Source organism: Apiospora marii, assembly GCF_038362585.1.
Source record: "Apiospora marii strain CBS 49790 chromosome Unknown utg000009l_segment0_segment0, whole genome shotgun sequence".
NCBI lineage: Eukaryota > Fungi > Ascomycota > Sordariomycetes > Amphisphaeriales > Apiosporaceae > Apiospora > Apiospora marii.
The window spans coordinates 429939-445416 of NW_027117381.1; the positions used below are offsets into that span (position 1 = coordinate 429939).

Sequence of the window (15478 nt, forward strand, 5' to 3'; positions counted from 1 at the left end):
CCCCAAACTGCTGTCTTAGCGACGGGACAAGACCCCAGAGACCCCTGCTCGGTGCCTTGCAACTTGAGCAACTTGGTCTCTCTTCCCGCTACCCCCCCCCCCCCGCAAAGCGACATTTTCCCCCCACATTCGGCCAGCAGCTAGGTTAATCAGGCAAGGGCTTCCTTTTAGCTGTACGCTGCATTTCCGTTCATGTTCCATCTCAAGGGCCCAACTGCCAACGATCTTTCCTGAACACTTTTCCCGCCCACCAACCACTCCCGATTCTCCACACCATGAAATCCCATGGGTTGGCGACCTTGATAAGACATATTATGGGCATCATCCCGCTCGCTCCACGCACACCTCCGGGGGGCCGAGGCCTCGCTTCTTCGCGCTGACAAGTCACCTCCCCCGGAGAGATGACTGCGCGCCAATCAACTCATTCACGCCCTCTCACTCTCCCAGAAGAATCCCCTTCCGTCCCCTTCTCCACGCCATTCACCGTCGCCCACTTTCCGGGCGGGCGGGTCGATACATAATTACGTATTCCTGCAAGTGTCGGCCATCACCCCAAAACCTCTCATTTATTATTCTACTTCTTCTTTCTCCTCCTCCTCTCGCCAGATGATATGGAACCAATAGATGACATCAAACGCGCCTCCTTATCATCGCTCGATGAAGGGCAGTGCTTCCCCCAAGTCGGCAGGGGAAAGGGCGGCCTCGAGAAGACGGGCGGCAACGCCAGCACTGATTTCCCATCCCAATATACGTCACCAGAAAGCTCCGCGCGTGAGTTGATGGATTGGCGGTCCAACGGGGGCCAGCCAGCGGCGTCTCACAGCGGTCGCCAGAGCCCCGAGGCGGCGGCGCCACCCGGTGCCGGGACGCCCATCGACAAGCTCTACCTCACCTTCGACACGGAGCTGCCCCTCATCCACGCTGTTGCTGGATCGTCAGCGGCGGCAGAGCTGCCCCCGCCACCGGACCTGACGCCGTACGGGGACCCCCACGCGTGGCCCGAGTCGCGCAAGAACGTGATGCTGCTGCTCTCGTGCATCGCGACGCTGCTGACGGCGTATGCGGCGGGGGCCTACTCGCCGCCGACGGACCTGATGGCGGCCGAGTTTGGGTGCTCGCGCACGGCGGTGCTGGTGGGCATCACGCTCTTCACGACGGGCTTCGCGCTGGCGCCCATGGTGCTGGCCCCGCTGTCCGAGATCCACGGCCGCTACCCCGTCTTCGTCGTGTCCGGCGTCGTCTTTGTGGCCTTCCAGGCGGCGTGCGCGGCCGTGACGGGCCTGGGCGGCATGCTGGCGTCGCGCTTCTTCTGCGGCGTCGGCGGCAGCGTCTTCAGCACCATGGTCGGCGGCGTCATCGCCGACATTTGGCATAAGGATGAGCGCAATCGGCCCATGGCCCTCTTCAGCGGCGCGGTTCTTGTCGGCACGGGACTCGGGCCCCTCAGCGCCAGCGTCATGGTGCATAGCTGGGGCGGCGAGGGTGCTGTCATTCGCGGGCCCACGGCGATGTGGAAATGGGTGTTCTGGCACCAGGCCATCTTGGACTTCGTCTTGGCCGTGCTCATCGCGGTGCTCTTCCACGAGAGCCGGGGCTGTGTCCTGCTGAGGAGGAAAGCCAAGAAGCTCAACGAATACTACGAATTGCTCGAGTCCCGCGGGCTTTACGGCGTATGGGTCAAGAATCCGGCGGATGTCCAAATCCCCGCGGCGCACCAGAGGCATACTGCCGAGGGGGATGCGGAGAAGGGGCTAGCGGCTCAGCCCATGGTTACACCGTACGACGCGCCGCCGCCGACGGGGACCAAGCTGCAGCGGGTGCGCTGGGCGGTCAAGGAGGACGAGCAGCACGCGTCGCTGGCGCAGATGATGTCGGTGTCACTGCTGCGGCCCTTCCACCTCCTCTTCACGGAGCCCGTCGTCTTCTTCTTCTCGCTCTGGGTCTCGTTCGCGTGGGCGACGCTGTACCTGACCTTTGCCGCCATCCCGCTCGTCTTCTCGCGGCAGTACGGCTTCAACACGGAGCAGTCGGGCTACGTCTTCATCGCCATGATCGTCGGCTCGTTTCTGGCCACCACCATCGGCGTGACGCAGGAGAACCTGCTCCGCCACCCCAAGTGGCAGCAGCAGCAGCAGCGCAAGGGGGGCGGCATTTCCTCCCATCATCACGAGGATCCGGAGAGCCACCACCGCGACCACCACCACCCCCCTTCGCGGTTCTGGACCTTTATGCGGCGCCGGTTCCCCGTCGAGGCGCCCGAGTCGCGGCTCTACTTCATCTGCGTCAGCTCGATCCTGCTGCCGCTGGGGCTGTACCTGTTCGGCTTCACGTCGCACCCGTCGATGCACTGGATGAGCCCGACGGTGGCCATCGGGCTGGCCACGATGGGCATCTACTCCATCTACCTGGCCACCTTCAACTACCTGGCCGACGCCTACCACGACTACGCCTCGTCGGCGCTGGCGGCGCAGTCCTTCTGCCGCAACATCCTCGGCGGCTGCTTCCCGCTCGTGGTGGGGCCCCTCTTTAATAACTTGGGCGAGGACGCGGCGGGCGGGCTGCTGGGGGCCGTGGCCACGGCGCTGACGGTGGTGCCCTGGGTGCTGGCGTTCCACGGCGAGAAGATCCGGCGGCGGAGCAGGTTTGCGGTTTCGTTGGCGCAGGGGGCGTCTTAGCGTTTGGCATTTGGCATTTGGCATTTATTTGGCATTTACATTGCGGTGCTGGTATATAGAGACAATGATGATTTTTCGTGTTGGATAGCATTATGCATCTTCTTTCGTGACAGTAATCCATACTATCAACATGCAGGGGAACAATTTGCCCAGATTTACAGCCATTAGTCCTAATACTTTCTTAATTCGTTGATCCTCGACCTTTACGCTTACAACAGCTTCACTCCCTTAACAGTCTCAGTTAGATGTAGGCGTATCCTCAAATACCTTCTTCCAGACCCAAAGGCTTCTCGGCTTGGTGTAGCTCTTCAGTCCCATCACCCCCCATTCCATGCCTGAAAGGAATCACACACATGTCAGTCAACCACCACCAAAACTTGTTTCTTTCCTCGGGGGAATGCAAATGCAGCAGAGACTTACCGACGCCGCTCTCCTTGTGGCCCCCGAACGGCACGTTCGGCGCCACGTCGAAGTGCGAGTTGACCCAGACGCTGCCGGCGCTCAGCCGGCGCGCCATGCGCTCGGCCCGCGCCACGTCCCGGCTCCAGACCGAGGCGCCCAGCCCCGTGACGTCGGCGTTGGCGCGCGCCAGCACCTCGTCCTCGTCCCGCCACTTGAGCAGCGGGACGATGGGCCCGAAGGGCTCTTCGGTCACGATGCGGGAGGTGTCGGGGGGGTTGTCGACGATGCAGGGGGTGATGAGGTAGCCGCCGCTGTGGGATGATGTCTCGGTGGTGGGGGCGACGACGCCGCCTTCGAGGGCGGTCTGGTAGGCGTTGCGGTGGATGTCGGCGTATATGTCCTTGACGGACTCGAACCTGCGGTTTTTCCAGCCGTGTGTTCGTTTATTACACTCCCCCTGGCAGCGAGGGGCAAGAACTTACTGCATCCGGTTCTGCACCGGCCCAACGACAACCCCCTCCTCGAACCCGCCGCCGGTGCGGACGTGCTCGCGCGTAAATTCCACCATGGCGTCGCGGAAGGCATCATAAATACCCTCGTGGACGTAGAGGCGCTTGGGCAGCATGCAGATCTGGCCCGAGTTGAGGAAGGCGAGGGTGGCGAGCTTGGGCACGCAGCGGGCCAGGTCCACGTCGGCGCAGACGACGCAGGCGTCGTTGCCGCCCAGCTCCAGCACGCACCGCTTCAGCGTCCGGCCGCAGGCGGCGGCGACGCGCTTGCCCGTCGCGATGGAGCCGGTGAAGGCGATCATGTCGACGCCGGGGTGCTCCGTCATCCAGGGCCCGAGGTCGTCGTCCCCGCTGAGCACCTGCACCACCCCCGGCGGGAAGACGGACGCGGCCAGCTCGCCGAGCTTGAGGTCGCAGTAGGGCGTGTACGGCGACGGCTTCATGATGAAACAATTGCCAGTGACGAGCGCGGGGCCCAGCTTGCCGAGGCCCAGCAGCACCGGCCAGTTCCAGGGGATGATGCCGCCGCAGACCCCCAGCGGCGGGAAGGTCGAGTAGATGGTGCGCTCCGCCGTGTCCTCGAGCACCTCGTCCCGGATCTCCATGGTGGCGAAGGCGCGGAGCCAGGCCAGGGTCATGTCGAATTCGGTCTGTGGCGATGGTTTGTGATGTGTCAGTTGCTAAATCTGATTTCCGGGTTCCCTTCCCGTCCGGTTTGGTGTTTTCTTCTAGTCAGTAGAAAGAGGAAAAAGGAGATACTAGGATAAATGGTAGGTCACCTTGGAAAGACTGAGCGGCTTCCCCTGCTCCATGGTCAGAAGCCTCTCCAGCGGCTCGCGGTTGGCCTCGATGACGTCGGCATAGCGCAGCAGCATCTCGGCTCTCTGCTGGAAGGTCGTCGCGGACCATGTGGTGAAGGCCTCGCGGGCGTACTTTACCGCCTTGTCGAGGTCATCTTTGGTCGCCACTGGCACCTCCCACAGGGGCTCTCCCGTAGATGGATCGATAGAGTGCCTCGTGGTCGCACCTGGCACCAATTCGTTGTTGATGATGTTGCCGGGGTAGTGCTACGTGAATCAGTGCTTTGTATTCAGATACGCGATGATTCAAAATACGGTGGGTTCAGGGGGTATCATTGGACTCACAGCAATGTCCATTGTGGAAGCCATCGTTTTCAGTAATATTGAGAGGTTTCCTCTGGGATTTTCCCAATAAAAACTAAGGAAGAAGCTGTGAAACGCAGGGGAAAGCTGGCTTTTCATATATATCCTGAATCCTGTAGTAACCTTGGCCGTCTCACAGCCAACATGTGAGGGGTACCCTCCATTGTTGGTTAAATCAGTTCCCCGCCATCATCTCTGCTACGCCGTATACATTGGCCATACATATTCTTACCATCGCAATACACAAGGTGCCCGGGCAGTCCCGAGGTTTGATTCGATACCAGAGCTACCTAGCTCCAAGGTGAAGCGGGAAAAGGTCAGAATATTACCCGATGCACCACAGCAGCCTTTCAGAAACGATATAGCAAATCTGACTCAGCTCTATACCACTTTAAGATATACCCGCGTCGGGCCTGTAGTGATTCCACCAGCCATATTCCATGTTGCAAATACATGGCAGCGGGTGCGCTTGGCCTTGCTGTAGGTCATCCTTGGCTCGCAACCGTAACTCGATGGACATGTGAGGATTTCACCGTTGCACAGGTCAGATTCTCCTTACGTTTGGTGTCTACTTCGGGCCGCATGTACTACCACGCAGCATCTGTCATCTGATCATTTGCAGTGTATGTGGCTAATGGGCCGTGATTGATGAACGGTAATCTAGACAGACTATGCCCGAGTTAGGCAAACACTCAAAGTAGAATGTAAGAGAGCATCATTATGAATTATCATTGACAGTACCTCCAATGAGGTGAGTTCTATAAAGCCACGGATATAGAGATATGTCCGCTACTATGCGGTCTAAACTTCTCTGTCGCCTCTATCTTCGACGGAACAGCAGTGTTTAGCCAGCAGCCTGTCCCTTTTGAGGTCGTCCCCTATCCGAGGTTCTCCCAGAAGTCGGCACAGCCCTGCAAGTCGTCTACATTCAGCAGATCGACGCCGGCGTCCCAAAGGGTGCGCCAGACGGCGTTGCGGGTGCCGACGGGCCAGCCGGGCAGGTCCCAGTAGCGGACCTTGATGCCCTTGGCGTGGGCCGTCTCGACCTGGCTTTTGAGCAGGGCGGCCTGGGTGTCGTTGAGGGCGCCGCCGTTCTTGCGGACGTCGCCGAACTGGGCGGTGAAGGCGGTGCTGGCAATGGGCGTCACCTCCTTGGTGATGTTGCTGAACTCGGTCCCCAGCGTCGGCAGCGGGCCGTCCCAGAAGTAGTCCCGCGGCGACACGCCCTGCACCAGGTTCAGCGGCGTGTTGCCCGTCCCGATCACCGTCACGGGGCCCGAAGTCACGGCCTTGCCGTCGTAGCTGGTCAGGTAGCCGGCGTCGCGCAGGGGCTGCAGGGCTTTGACGACGTAGGGCCAGGTCTTGGCGCCGTCCGTCTTAAGGTCAATCCAGAGGTAGCTGTCGCGTTGGGTCAGCATTACTTGCACGTTTTCTCGGGACTCATTTCTAGCAGCTTACAGAGTCTGGCCGGCGACGGTGTCGAAGACGCCGTTCTTGGTGGGGCCGCCGGTGACGAAGGCGCTCTTGGGGTTCTGGCGGCGCAGGACCTCGAGGATGGGCTGGACGTAGAGGGCGTCAAAGGTGCGCTCCTCGGTCAGGGCGCTCTCCTCGTGGCCGACGTGCAGGGTGTCGTTGTAGAGCCAGACGTCGGCCTCGGTGCTCACGGCGCCGGCGGCCAGGGCGGTCCAGAAGGGCAGGGGCCGCCAGTAGTCGTTGTGGCTGTGGAAGGCCTTGGGGATGATGCCCTGCGTCAGCTGCGTCGGGTACTTGTAGAGCGGGTTGGACCCGGCCTGGGCCAGGATGTCGCTCAGGGAGCCCGAGTAGGCGGCGGCAGACACGGATGCGGCGGCCAGCAGGCCGGCGGCGGCGAGTTGAGAACGCATGACGGCGAACAAGTACGTGGCAAAGGTCTGTACAAGGTCGTAGAATAGGGACAGCTGCATTCTCTGCTCTTATATGGTCGGATTTAAAATTGGCTTTCAATCGGGGTCCATGGATGAGAGGTGAATGTCGTTGTCCAGGGTCATGCAGGTTGTTGTGCAGGGGCAGCATTCGACGGTGGTAGCCAATCGGCGTGGGCACGTGCGACCGCGACGGGAATTTGCCATGACATCAACCCCGCGGTATCCTTGCCTGTCGCTTTCTTGGCATCAGATGAATTCCATCTGCGAGCCGACTTGATTATCAAATAACACTGCTCATCTATTGAATCTATTGCAGGATACGATCAATTAAATTGTGTTATGCAGGATCCCACGTGGCATTGGCTCTGACGGATGCCGCCATTAGCTCCCGTTCCCACCCAATCAGCATCGTGGCCGGCTTGAGGCTCCCGGCACTCTTCGAGGACAAACTCATCTACTCGCTTCTTTCCGTTGCTGATTGTATCATATTTGGTCGCTTCATATTGAATATGAAGCTAATATATACTTGAGATAGAAATATGGGATGAATGGGATGGTGCGAAACATCAAGATGTCTGCGCAAAGCCGGGACTCGGAGGAAAGTTCCTCGTTGAGTTGGCGACTCAAATAGCACCACATTACAATCGATATCCATTATGATACCAGTACCATCTCAGGACTATACATTGTCATCTCCTTGTGTATCGTTATTTCTATCATTACCTGTTGGGTAGAACTGCAAATCCGAGACAAGTCTTTGTCATTGCTCCTGAGCTTTGGCTGGGCCGGATCCGTCAAGTTCAGAGGACTGACAGCAGCAACAGCAACAAAGGGCTTTCCAAGCAGCGCATATGTCCTGCAACAATGACACTTAACCTCTCCAATGCTGAGAGTTATACGATTGGTGCCCCAGGGGGCTTTTGGTCTTTCCCCCCTCCTTTCCCCAAGGCACGAAGTTACCCCTTCCTGGCTACATAGTCCACATCTATCATACCACATATCCCACTGGAAGTCGATATACACACACCTGATAATAAACATGTCCTCTGCCAAACCACCGAGACCTAACAAACCCATCAAGATGGGCAAGCCGGCCCAAGTACAGCCCAGCGACCCCGGCGTCCGCCCCGACCGCGCCGACCTCTACGCGCGCGCCAAGGACGGCCTGGAGAACCTGCAACTCGCCAGCCACAACCCCGTCAACCTCTGCGCAATGGACGTCGTCGTCGACACCCTCAAGAAGAGCCTCCCCAAGGAGGTGCGCTGCCAGGTCTACTGCGCCCCCGCCAACGGCCCGGACCTCTGGAGCGACGACCAAGCGCGCTGCGACGAGGCCATGCGCCGCCTCGAGACCTTCGCCAAGGGCGAGGAAAAGCCGGCCGACGAGTTCCGGCTCTTCCTCAAGAAGACGGCCCTGAGCCCGCACGTTGTCTGGCCGCTGTGGGTCGAGGACGCGCTGGGCGCGCACTGGGTCCTGCTGTACTGGCACAGCGAGATGGTCGAGCGCGCCAACGGCCGGTTCCCCTACATCCGCGAGGTCCGCCTCTTCGACCCGGCCCTCGACTACGGCTACCACATCACCGCCCACAAGCGGAACTGGGAGCGCCGCGCCCGCATCACCCGCGCCTTCGCCCGCCTCCTGCGCCTCTTCAAGTCCGTCTACGCCGTCGAGGGCGTCGGCTCGCTGCGCTGGTGCCCCGGCGGCCGGGGCCAGACCGACGACAACGGCCTGATGCGCGGGTTCCACGCCAACTTCGTCCCGGACGTCTACGAGTACGACGAGCCGCTGCTGGCTTCCGGAGGAAAGGGCGGCGACAACGCCACGGGCGAGCGCTGTTATAGTCTCGTCAAGCATCTCCTGGCCGGCGTCGTCGCGCAGGAGACGGCCCTGCCCCGCGACTACTACGAGCCGCACCGCGAGCACCTCGCCAAGCTGGCCTACGTCGACCCCTACCTCGCCCGCATCGAGATGGCCGGCATCTGCGCCTGGAAGTGCATGGAGGCCCAGAACTTCCGGAGCCGCATCGTCGTCGAGCCCCTGCCCGCCCGGCACGCCGCCAAGGGCATCCCCGCCACCGACGAAAACGGCAAGGAGTACTTCGTGCCGCCGCAGGCGCTGGCGCGGCCGCACCGGGAGCACCGCGTCGTGACCCGCCAGGCGCTGCACCGCGCCAAGCAGGAGCGGCTGCTGGTGGACGAGGAGGAGACGGCGCTTCAGGGGGGTCCCCCGGGCCCTGAAGGTCAGAACATCCGGCACCGGACCAACTGCATACACCTCAACCCCGCCGCGACCAACTACGCCAGGACCTACATGGGTATCTTCCAGTCGAGCCTGCCCAAAACCACCGGCATCACCAGGAAGAGAGCGTCTCCGTCGGCACCGGACGGGGAAACGCACGCCAAGAAAGCAAGAGTAGACTACTAAGGCTTTCCCCTGCGAACACTACGGCTGCTAGGGATGTCGCCAACGCCAAGCTGGTGCAGAAGATATGCCTGCTGCAGATAGCAATAGTTTAGTTTATGTATCCTACACTACACGTATGCATTTAATACATATGGTTTGCCCATGGACGAAAGGGTTGGCTCTCAATTTTGGCACTGGCATTTCATTCACCCAGACCGAGAAGTGCGATGGTAAGTAATGATGCTTCAGCGTGGCTGTTCTAGGTGCCCTCAGCTTCATCACACATGGTAGGGCTCACAGTAATCATAAGTGCTTGCTTGTCCTCCCATATCAAATTCAATGCAATCCAGCACACACTTACACATATATGGGCTATGTATTCCACAAGGTAATCACGATGAAGAATTGGACATCAACAAGACGCGAGCAGGCTGTCAAAGGCATCAATAGAAATGTGTGCATCGCCAGTTTCCCCGAGGAAACCAATGTTAACTACTGCAGCCATAATAGCCAGGAAAATAAGTACGGGAAATGGTATCATCTGCTCCTTTGCCCATTGCTCTGATTGGCCGGTTTCATTCGCCGCCACCCCCAAACGCAGCGAACGAGTGTTAAAAAAACACTGAAAGATGAGAAAAAAAGGCATTCGCAATATACCCTGTGTAGCCAGTACAAAACTTGGTAAAACTTGTGAACAAGAAATGCGCTGGTCACGTAGTCCCCCAGTGCCCCCAGGTGGCCCAGCCGGTAACGCCTTCACCGCCTAACCGCTGATCACCCCCGAGTAGCCAGGAGAACACGAGCAGATAAATCATCCACGGGATACCCATCGCCGAGGGACAATCTGTCCATCCATCATCACGAGGCTGGGCACTTTCTTGCCAAGGCTCTCACGTTATTCACGAGCGACTCGATGATGTCCTGGAACTTGTTCTCGGGGTCATTGTCCAACAACAAGCGGCCATGCTCCAGGAGGATACCAGCATCCAACTCCACCTCCAGCTCGTGTTCCTTCTCGGGGCCGCGACCGAGTAGCTGTCTCTTCACCTGCGTCAAGTCCACCTGGAAGAAGCCGTGCTTGTAGCTGAGCCGGTCCTTCTCTCGATCGGGCTGCTTCTCGCGATTCGCCATCTGGTTCGAGATGATCTCTTCCGGGGGTCCATCCCAGTCCCATTCCAGGTTGACACTGATGCGGCAATCAACAGGGCACTGTGGCAGGTATATGTTGAGATCTCCCACGCGCGCCTTGACAATCTTGGCCAGCACTTCGCCCGTCTTCTGGTCCGTCGAGATCCGTGCCTTCATCGGGTGTTTTGGCGACAGCAGGGCTTGTACGGCGTGGGGGAGACGGGCTACCATGGAGGAATGGAGCTCATAGAACTTGTCCACCTCCCGCCGATGCTTGTAATGGATCTGCACATGGGGATTCCGGCGGCCGACATTGTTGCGAGGGTCGGTGGCGACTACTTGGCCATTGAGCCACTCGTTCATGGTCCGGTGCTGAACCTGCAAAAATAGTGTTAGCAGATACGTCAAAGGAACTGGCAGGCACGGGAAGCCGTGGGATACTCGTCACTTACCTCCGACATGCTACTACGGAACCCAATTCTGGCCTCGGAAGACAGGACACACTCGCCGATCAGGGGGAAGTCAAGACGGTCATCCGTGTCTCGATCGATGATGGTCCCAAACTTTGCTTCAATCTCAAACTGAACTCCACGCGCTTGAATCTCTGCAAGACCCGGGTTGTTGAGGACATTGACAAAGAGAAATCGCCGACTGCCTTAACCAAAAAGTCAATGGGCTTATTAACCAGGGATATGCATTCCAGAGGGAACGGGTGTCCCCGGAACGTGTAGCCTTCCTCTACCACAGGAGGTAACGGCGACGGGTTGTGCTCTTCCATCTTGACCGACGTGCCACCACCCACCGAACGCGTTGCTTCTGGCGACGTATGGCGAGAGACATGCTCGGATCTGACATTTGACTCGCTGCGGTGCCCATTGCCGTTGACAAGACCGGCAGGCGCCGCCGGGGCCTGGCTCGTTACGTGTGCTTTCGCTCGAAGAGTGTAATTGCGGCTGGCATTGGGCGGTTGTGTGCGACAAGTCTGGGCCCATGCCGGAGGGCTGTTCAATGAGCAGCGGATCTTCTTCCGACGGGGCAATAGCGGTGAAGTAGAGGTCGAGGCCGAGGTTCGCGACGCGGCAGTGCCGTGGTTGCCGTTGATTCCTGGCGGCGGCGGGCGTCGGTTGGTGGCAGCTTCCATTTCGTCAGGTCGGAGGTCCCGATCGTCCAGTTTCCGCTTGCCGGGCGTGGCTTCCCGAGGTTGCTGCTGCTGCATGTATTGAACGCCTTCCATGACTGCTGCAGAGGCGGGCACCTGGGGTGTATTATGATTAAGTTTTTGTAGTTGTTGTGGTTGTGGTTGTAGCGGCAATTGAGGTTGAGGATGTGAAAATTCTGGCGGTGCACCGGGGAATGCGCCACCCTTAGATGAAGGTCTGGGCTCGCCTGCGCTACTCGGCAGACTAGGCACACGGGTCTTTGGCGAAACGCTGATGCTTCTTTCGCGTTCGCTTCGTGATGCTTGGGATTGCGAGCGTCGGTGCGATTCGCTGATGGTATCGTAGGGTGCAGTGTGGCTGCTGTTGCTAACTGCTCGCTGGATGGTGGAGGGTTGTGGTGGTGGAGGAGAGGTATGGTAGGGCGATTGTTGTTGTTGTTGTTGTTGTGACGGATGCAAAGGATAGGCAGACAATGGAGCACCAGAAGGTGTTCTTTGTTGGTAGGGACTTGGCGGCTGTGCAAAATTCGGATTGTTGTTGCTGACCGTACTGACCGATTGTCTTGGTGTGCCTAGCAAAGGCGCCGCCAAAGGTGTTGGTGGTTGTGAGGTTTGTCTCTGGTGTGGATGCGATTGTTGTTGTTGAAAGTGACCTTGTTGGTCAAAGTGTGGAGGACCATGACTTGTTGCTACTGGACTTCCCATGGAGCCACCCGGGGGACCATAAGCCGATGGGGTCCCGAACGGAGGCTGGTGCGGCCCATGGGCAGAAGTCGGTGTCGAGGCGGATGCCGATTGCAGCGATTGCGATCTCTGATGCTGGTGATGCAGTTGTTGCTGTTGCTGCTGCTGCTGCAGTTGTTGTTGCTGCTGCTGATGCTGCAGGTACATATGATTGCCCCCTCCTGGTGTTCCCACTGGCGGTGTTTGTGGCATGACTTGCTGGCCTGGCACAGGATAAGAGACTGAGCCATGCGGCGTTGGCATGCCCACCGGTGCTGCTCCTCCCTGAGATGCATAGCTGTCTCTGGGGTCGCGTGGGTAGCCGCCGCCATATTGAAGCCGTTGCTGCGGACTAGGCGGCGGCTGGCCTTGGGCCTGCGGTGGAAAAGGGTATCCAGTGCTCGCACCGCTGATGGATGAGGTCGGCGTGTGTCTGTAGGGAGATGGATTGGATACGGACGCGCTGCCGGGTGACCGCGGGTCGTTCATGGCGCCGGGCGGATGAATCGGAGGGGGGGCTGGCCTCCCAGGGTACCCATTAGGGGGAGGCGCGTTGTAGGATGTCGGCGATGCATACGGAGCTGACGGTGGAAACCCCGGATGGGCCGCCACTGCAGCATACTCTCGAGGCGATGCGGCCGGGGCAGGGCCAGGCGATGCGTGCATGGGATGGCCATAGTCTCGGAAGCCGTGGGATGGGTGGCCGGACTGTACCGGCGTTTGTGGTGCTGCGCTCATCGACGAAGACGGGGTTTTGGCCACAGACGCGGGTGGTGGAGGCGGCTGTCTCGACGCGCCTCCTGCGCCGCTATCCTTATTCAGCATGGAATTGAGATCCATGATGCCGGCCTGAAGTCCCGTTCGATGGCTTTGGTTCGATTCGATTCGCTTCGAGTCGTCGTCTCGTCTCTCGTCTCGTCTCGGGCAGTGTCGATGCAAGCGCCTTGCTGCGGCGACGTCGGCAGCCAGATGCGTCCCCTTGGTGATTACTTCTTCGACGCAGTGTTCAAACAGAGTGCCACGCAGTCACGCTCTCTTTCTGTCTTTCTCTCTCTTCTCTAGCACGAGCAACACTATCCCTCACAGATACCACGTCATCGATACTGCATCAACGCGATTATCGCCGGTCCACAAATAAATTCATCAGATAAGATATCCTAATTAGAACAGTAAGATGGTTTTGCGGTTTTCCGCGCGGGTTGGCTCGTTGCGCAGGTGATGGAGAGACGTTGGCAAACGGAGAATCGGGAGGGTGCCGCTGCTGCCTGCCTTGATTCTGTCTACTAGTTGCGCCGGTGATCGTGAATGGTTGCTCGTCTGCACGTTCCAGCCTCTCGGGACAGTACGGCGTTTCGGGTCGTGCGCGCTCTGCCGTTGGGAAAATCGCGTCGGGCGCAACGGGCAAACAGGGTCCTGGTGGGATTGGCAATGATGCGCAGCTAGCAATTGAAGCCGGCGACGAGAAATAAAGCGATTACGAGCCCTTGGCGATGGATTTGCAAAGGGGGAGGCAGCAGTGGGAGGTAGGTAGAAAAGAGAAAAATAAAAAAAAGGCTAAGGTGTGTCTTCGAATATTGGGTGGTGTAGTAGTAGTATATGCAAACGGAATCCCCAGGTTGGGCGGCGGCGTGCGTCTTGCGGCTCTCTCACTGACACGCTCTCTTGCGCCGTCTTTTCTTGTCTAATCTTTTGGTCTTTTTTTCTTCTCTCCGTCCGAATGACTTCCGGCGGCCCTGGTCTGGGACTGGCTGCTGTGCTGGCTGCTGACTGCGGTTGCGAGCTTAGGGACGGTGCTAGTTATCTGATCCGATCGTAATAATATGTTCGCGAATCAATTCGAGGTTGGAGGCCGGGCTGGCTGATTGGGCTGCAGAGTGCCAAAGTGTCAGGGTGGGTGCCGTTGAGAGTGTTTCAATTTCCTACCCACAATTAGGCAATCATCAGCCTCAAGTCCTTCTCCATCGGAAGGGGGGGTCGCGGCCGGGGTTGGTGGTTCAGATTGCGAAATCTTGGTGGATGTCCATCGATTGCGACTGACAAGGCTGACCTCTTTTTTTTTTTTTCCCGGTGTCCAAACTCTTTGCTGTGCGGTCTCTGTCGCGCTCGCGTGCGGTTGAACAAAAAAAAGATGCTGGGTCAAATTTAATTGATGACGGGGAGGAGACACAAGGGAAAAAAAGATGGGGAGGGACGGTCTGGGGTTCGTGTCCTCCTATCTCAACCTATATCTTGAGCTGGTCTAGCTAGTCCTCCAGCGACAAACGAGATCACAGGTACAGGCTCTGCAATGCAGTCCATGTACTACCTACCACATGCACTACTGCTGGTTGCTGCTGCTGCTGCTACTTGCTATCTGCTACCCCCTAGCATCCCGAGCAAGTCCAACCTGGTCATCTTGCCTGGATGTCATCCATGGACGGTCTTTCCAGCTCATCCGATATAGTGGTTCGGAGACCTGGCCAGAACCTCAATGACGAAGCTCCCGTTGCCCTAGGACAGTGCTATGACATATCTGCAAAGGTATGTGTATCTGTCTATTGGCGACTGTGATATCCGCAGTCGGTATTGCCTAGGTATCGTGGGGCATACAACATACGTACGATTGTACCGCCGTAGGTAGAGCATTGATCTGGCTGTCAGTGATGCTGTCTCTTCCTCTGCAGAGGTAGTAACAGAGCTAGCAATCTCGGTTTCTGCGCGGCCCGACATTGCGTGATGAGCGAGCCTTAGGTACTGGCCGCTCGGGTGAGGAGGGTTTACTTTTGACGTGACCACGGTTTTGTTTAGAGGCTACACTAAATCAGCCTGTCAATCCCTACTGATACCTACCAGCTCTCCCATAGCGTGTACCAGGTCTGCTAGCCATCGCTGGTGGCACTGGCAGCCTCGATAGGCTGCCATGTCAAAATTCAGGCAGGCAGGCCACTAGGCAGCCAAGATAAAACACCGAGAAGACATGCACTGCGCAGAACACTGCCGCCGGTGAGTATGGGTTGAAATTGGGATTGACACTGGACGGCGTCGACATACAATTCTTTGCACTCGATGCAGATTATCACTTGCAGGACCAGGCTGCAGGCACACAGGCTGCATAGCGTTGATGGTGGATTTGGTTTGATCGTTCATCAGTTCAAGAGCATCTTAAAGGCGAATCAAATGCTGCTGGGTGGTGATGATGGTGGTTTCTTTCCATTCCATGTGCGTACTTTGCTGCGTGCAAGGAGGGCGGGCATCCTTGAAGCCTTAAACTACGAGAGGTGCCTATCTCCCAGCTCAGTCACCTAGGTAGTAGACTCGGGTTACAGCAGCGAGCTAACTGCCACTTGATAAGCATAGCCACAGGCTACCTACTACATAGAAATGAAGCGGACAGACTCGACTTTGATCGGTGTAGCCAATAGAGGGATGCCT

At 58.2% G+C, this 15478-nt stretch overlaps 5 protein-coding genes across 5 annotated transcripts; 2 read left to right on the forward strand and 3 right to left on the reverse strand.

Annotated features, from left to right (window-relative positions):
- Positions 1-611: 611 nt before the first annotated feature.
- Positions 612-2675, forward strand: PG985_011638 (Efflux pump FUBT; the record flags this gene model as incomplete). Its single annotated transcript, XM_066831405.1, has 1 exon — positions 612-2675. The coding sequence occupies one exon, from the start codon at positions 612-614 to the stop codon at positions 2673-2675; it is 2064 nt and encodes a 687-aa protein (XP_066679455.1).
- A 237-nt stretch (positions 2676-2912) lies between these two features.
- On the reverse strand, positions 2913-4743 carry PG985_011639 (uncharacterized protein; the record flags this gene model as incomplete). The annotated part of the gene is made up of 5 exons (XM_066831406.1): positions 2913-3010; positions 3096-3493; positions 3560-4236; positions 4366-4653; positions 4732-4743. The coding sequence occupies 5 exons, from the start codon at positions 4741-4743 to the stop codon at positions 2913-2915; spliced, it is 1473 nt and encodes a 490-aa protein (XP_066679456.1).
- An 884-nt stretch (positions 4744-5627) lies between these two features.
- PG985_011640 (uncharacterized protein) lies at positions 5628-6692 on the reverse strand (the record flags this gene model as incomplete). The annotated part of the gene is made up of 2 exons (XM_066831407.1): positions 5628-6147; positions 6208-6692. The coding sequence occupies 2 exons, from the start codon at positions 6690-6692 to the stop codon at positions 5628-5630; spliced, it is 1005 nt and encodes a 334-aa protein (XP_066679457.1).
- Positions 6693-7692: 1000 nt separating this feature from the next.
- Positions 7693-9078, forward strand: PG985_011641 (uncharacterized protein; the record flags this gene model as incomplete). The annotated part of the gene is made up of 1 exon (XM_066831408.1): positions 7693-9078. One exon carries the CDS (start codon positions 7693-7695, stop codon positions 9076-9078), a length of 1386 nt encoding a protein of 461 aa, XP_066679458.1.
- Positions 9079-9915: 837 nt separating this feature from the next.
- Positions 9916-12907, reverse strand: PG985_011642 (mRNA-capping enzyme subunit beta; the record flags this gene model as incomplete). The annotated part of the gene is given in 3 exon segments (XM_066831409.1): positions 9916-10563; positions 10638-10753; positions 10768-12907. 3 exon segments carry the CDS (start codon positions 12905-12907, stop codon positions 9916-9918), a joined length of 2904 nt encoding a protein of 967 aa, XP_066679459.1.
- Positions 12908-15478: the final 2571 nt, after the last annotated feature.